Source organism: Lupinus angustifolius, chromosome LG16, assembly GCF_001865875.1.
Source record: "Lupinus angustifolius cultivar Tanjil chromosome LG16, LupAngTanjil_v1.0, whole genome shotgun sequence".
Lineage (NCBI taxonomy): Eukaryota > Viridiplantae > Streptophyta > Magnoliopsida > Fabales > Fabaceae > Lupinus > Lupinus angustifolius.
This window is the reverse complement of record NC_032024.1, coordinates 15972846-15978041: the sequence shown is the minus strand read 5'-3', so window position 1 is coordinate 15978041 and position 5196 is coordinate 15972846. Positions and strand designations below refer to the sequence as shown.

The window sequence follows — 5196 nt, the reverse complement described above, 5'->3', positions numbered from 1 at the left end:
AACCAAACGACAAGCCTAACAAATGTGATAAAAATGTACAACATTTTGTCCCTTTTTTATTATTTATTTAATGAGTTATTATGTTGAAGTTTTTTAAACAAGTAGCAAATGATAGTTTTGATCTTGTGTTCAAGGTTATATAGTAAAAATTAAAAAGCTTTTGGAGAGAAAACTTTGCATCAGATATTAACCTGTGTTGACATTACATGAGGTGTTGACATTTATGTATAGTTGATGTGCTAGAGTTTTATTTTGATATATGGTAAATAGAAATTACTTAAAAAATAATAATGGTGGTGGTTTCGTTATTATCTACGAATATGACAGGCATAAATGTAATTCCAGTCAAAATTGTTGCCTACAAAATCCCGTCCTTCTCTTTTTCTCACACACCCATCATCACAAACAAACACTGTCAACTGACACAACAGAAAAACCATGAGAACCCAAAATCTTCTTCTCATCTTCGCACTCTTCTTCTTAACCGCAACATCCACTCTCCACGGTACCGCCGGTGACTATGACGGCGGCGGCGGCTCCACCGATTTCATCCGCAGAAGTTGCAACACCACACTCTACCCTGACGTATGCTTCACCTCCCTCTCTCGCTACGCCAATGCCGTCCAACAAAACCCAGGCCAACTCGCTCGAGTCGCGATCTCCGTAACGCTCTCCAAGGTTCACCGCGTGGTGTCCTTCGTCTCAAACCTCACGCGCGTGGCCGACTACAGCGGTGACTCACGCGCCGCGTCTGCAATCCACGACTGCTTCACCAATCTCGATGACGCCGTCGATGAAATCCGCGGCTCGCTCAAGCAGATGCGGCGGATTGGAGCCTCTGGCTCCGGCGAAGGGTCGTTCCTGTTTCAGATGAGTAACGTGCAGACGTGGATGAGTTCGGCGTTGACGGACCAAGAAACGTGTACGGATGGGTTTGAAGATGTAGAGGATGGTACGGTGAAGACGCAGGTATGTGATCGTGTCTCGAACGTGAAGAAGTTCACGAGTAATGCTTTGGCACTCGTGAATAGTTACGCCAATAAAGGAGCACCTTGAAGGTGAAAAATCACGAAAATTTGTGACCGTTTGATTTGATTTACTTATGAATTGAATCAATAGTTATGTCTTTATATCTTTTGTAGTTTTGTATAACAATGTTATTATTGTGAATAGATGCAAGACAATTACTTAATGAATATTTTACTTATTTTTAAAAGATATATAAATAATATTTACAATGAAAATTATGGCAATTTAACCACAAATGATTTTAAATATTAGAAGACAGGGAATCACTGGGGTATAACATAAAACAAGAGAATTCAAATTGTCTCAGCTACTCCACAGTCCAATAATATATGAAAATGATGATTTATATTTTATAGCATACATTGTTAATAATTCAATTTATAATTATTTTTCAGAAAAATAATATTTAAAAAACCACCAAAATCTTCACCTCAAAACAAATAAAATGTTTGATACTATGCTTATTGGTCTAATAGCGTACCACATTACTTGATCCTGAGATGATAAAAATGTTAAAAGTTTGATTTATGAGAGAGTCACTGACCTTAAAAGAAATTAATTTCTTACCAAAAGGGATAAGATAACTTTTGTAGTACTAAAAAAATAAAATATTGGATAAAGTTCAAAATTTAATGTACAAGATGTAAAGTATTTCCTCTCTAAATTCTCAATTGTGAAACTAACTGTTCCTCAAATCTGTAATTTTTTGGTATATCTAATGATATCATTTTACTTTTAAGAGTAATAAACTAGTCTTTTTATTATATTATGTATTTTTTAGTAGGTATTATCAAGGGTCTCTCATCCTATGAATAAATAATTAATCTTTTTCAGTGCATGTATCTCTTTTAGTGCTAGTGGGACAAAGATACGGTGCTCGGGAAGATAGTCAAAAGCAATAGACTAAATAATAAGGGTTAGCTAAGTGTAGGAGATTCCCACAAATTAAGGTACAGGGAAAATAGATATATAGTCTTAAATGTTATTGGACAATAAATATTACGCCTATTTGATGTAAAATCTAACATAAATTTTCAGTGAATTTTTCTCCAACCTTGTAATGGAATAACACAATTCAATATGCAAATGACCTGATATTGAGGGTCCACGACAATCTTTATCAACAAGATTTCACTATTCTTGATAGAACTGCTCCGCCATGATTGATCTTCATGATTATGTTCCCATGCACGAATATTTTCCCCTTTCCACTTTAATCACGATGTTCACATAACTTATACATTTTTTATATATATCTTTTAATTATCAAATTATAAATGCATAAAATTTCAACATAATAACAATGATAACTTTAACTGAATATATGTTGTACATAATAATTTCCCAAACTTATGTAAATTTTTAAGGATGAATAACAAATAATAGTAACAACTAATTATTAAGAAGTAATTCCATTTCTAAAAATAGTTTGAAAATCAGTATTAATTAGGTTAGTTTCTATTCTTGGAAAGTAGTTATTAAATCAATTTCTACTTTTCTGTTTTCGGCTTGTCCTTTAGGTTGATGCTATAAATATACAACCATGTAATTCATCTATTGAGATATAATACCAATTGATGCATATTCATAAACACTCTATTTTCTCTTTACTCTCTTCAACCGAATTCAATTCGTTCTTCTTTCTTCTCTCTATTTCAGTTCTAACATATGGTATCCAGATGAGATACTTTTCTGGACAAAATCATCTTAACCGATGATGAATAAAGGAAACTTCCTAGCAAATCTACCAATTCTCGATGGCAAGAATTGGGCTCGATGGTATGCACAAATGAAGGCGATACTAGGATATCAATAAATCCTTGAAATTGTGGTGAATAGATTTTCACCACCAGCAGAAGATGCCACAGAAGAAGAAAGAGTAAAACATAAGGAAAACTTGAAAAACGATTGTAAAGCCTTTATGTCTAATCCACCAGTATGTGGACAATGTTCATTTCGAGAAGATAGTTGGTGCAGAAACCTCTATTGATGTGTGGAGGATCTTGAAGAAAAGGGAATGAAAGTGCAAATCAATTAAAGAAAGTGCGCCTTCAAACAATGCGCATGTAGTTTGAACTAATGCAGATGGATGAATCTGAGAAGGTCTCTTAGTTTTTTTTAACAGAGTGATCACCCTAACCAATGCCATGAAGTCTTGTGGTGAGAATATCACTGATCTCACCATAGTAGAAAAGGTTGTGCACACCTTGAATCCTAAGTTTGACCACATTGTGGTAGCAATTGAGGAATCAAGGAACCTGAAAATATTGAAGATTGAAGAACTACAAGGCTCACTTGGAGCATATGAGTAGAGAATTATTGGGCATTATGGAAGGAAAGCATTAGATCAATCTCTACAGGCAGAAGTTTTTAGAAAGAAAGACTCATTTGGTAGAGGATGTGAATATAGAGGAAGGGGTCGTGGCAAAGAAAGTAGAGAGAACCCAAATAATGGGACCTTTATACCTCAATCTTCTAGGAGAGGAAGGTACAAAGGATCCAATGGCAACAAGAAAAGACTTGACAAGAGGAAGTCCAAGTGCTACAATTGTGGAAGACTAAGACATTTCTCAAATGAATGTTAGTTTCCATCTCAGACTCAGGTGAATGAAAGGCATGTTAATAAAGTCAATATGGCCAAAGGAGCAATTGGAAAAGATGATGTGAGTATCATCTTGATGATGAAAAGTGGATCAGAGGAACCAAGTGATGTAGAGACTTTGTATCTACTCTATGTGCTCCAATCATATGACTAGGCATAGAAACTGGCTGACACACTTTGATGAAAACAGGAAAAGTCAGGTAAGGTTTGCAAACAATAGGACCATACAAGCTGAAGGCATATATGACATACTAATCAAAATGGAAAATGGCAACAAGGCAATGATTAAAGATGTCTTATATGTTCCCACCATGAAGACTAATCTGAAAAGTATTGTCCAGTTGTTGGAGAAAGGCTTTATGATGAATTTGCATCAAGGGAGCCTATAGTTATTTGATGCAAGAAATAGGAAAGTCCTCATAGCACCACTATCAGCAAACACGACATTTCAAGTTTCAATTGGCACATGGAAATCCCAATGCTTGCTATTTAGATCTCAAACAAATGACCGATGACTTTAACATATGAGGTATGACCACCTTAATTTTAGGGACCTGAATTTACTACATAACAAAAACCTGGTAAAGGTTTACCTCATATCAAGAATCCTCATGGCATATGTGAGAAATGCATCATGAGTAAACATCATAGATCTTCATTTGGGACTCATTCACCAAGTAGAGCTAAAGACCTTCTAAAATCATATATTCTAATGTATGTGGTCCTTTTGAAATCTCATCCCTAGGAGAGAACAAACATTTTGTGTCATTTGTAGATGAATTGAGCAAGAAGTTGTGGACTTATCCACTGAATGTAAAAAAGTGATGTGTTTGTGACCTTCAAAACATTCAAGGCCTTAGTGGAAAGGCAAGCAGGAAAACTCACCAAAATGTTGAGGATTGATGGAGGTGGAGAAATCACTTCTAGAGAACTTGAGGAGTTCTGCAAAGAAAAAGGAATAATTCATGAAATCACAACACCTTACATACCTCAGCATAATGGTGTTACTGAAAGAAGAAATGGAACCATCATGAATATGGTTAGGAGCATGATGAAAGGCACTGGTTTATCATCAAGTTTCTGAGCTAAAGCAATAGAAACAACCACCTATGTACTAAACCTGTTTCCAACTCAGAATGCCTCATCAATGGTACCTGAAGAAGTATGGTCACAAAGAAAGCCAAATGTTCAATACCTCAGGGTTTTTGGGTCTCTTTGCTACACTCATATTCCAGATCATAAGAGAAGGAAACTTGATGACAAGAGTGAAACAATGATATTCCTTGGATATCATCCTACAAGCTCCTACAAAGTGTATAATCGCAGGACAAAGAATGTTCAGTTTAGTGAATTGAGCCACTAGGATGTTAAAATGGACACAAAGGGTACATCAATTATCACTATGAATATTCCAATGGAAACAGTTGAGCATCAGGTGGAGATATCACCAAGTGAAATAGATAATAATGAACAAATCACTCAACATGGAAGATCAGAAAGAATTAGAGGCCTGCCCTCAAGACTCAAAGATTATCATGTGTTCCCTGACAATGCAATTACTGAAG

The 5196-nt window shown here is 35.5% G+C and overlaps 1 protein-coding gene across 1 annotated transcript; it reads left to right on the top strand.

Moving 5' to 3' along the window:
- Window positions 377-1190, top strand: LOC109329025 (21 kDa protein-like). Its single transcript, XM_019562684.1, has one exon. The coding sequence runs from the start codon at window positions 439-441 to the stop codon at window positions 1054-1056; it is 618 nt and encodes a 205-aa protein (XP_019418229.1). The 5' UTR covers window positions 377-438; the 3' UTR covers window positions 1057-1190.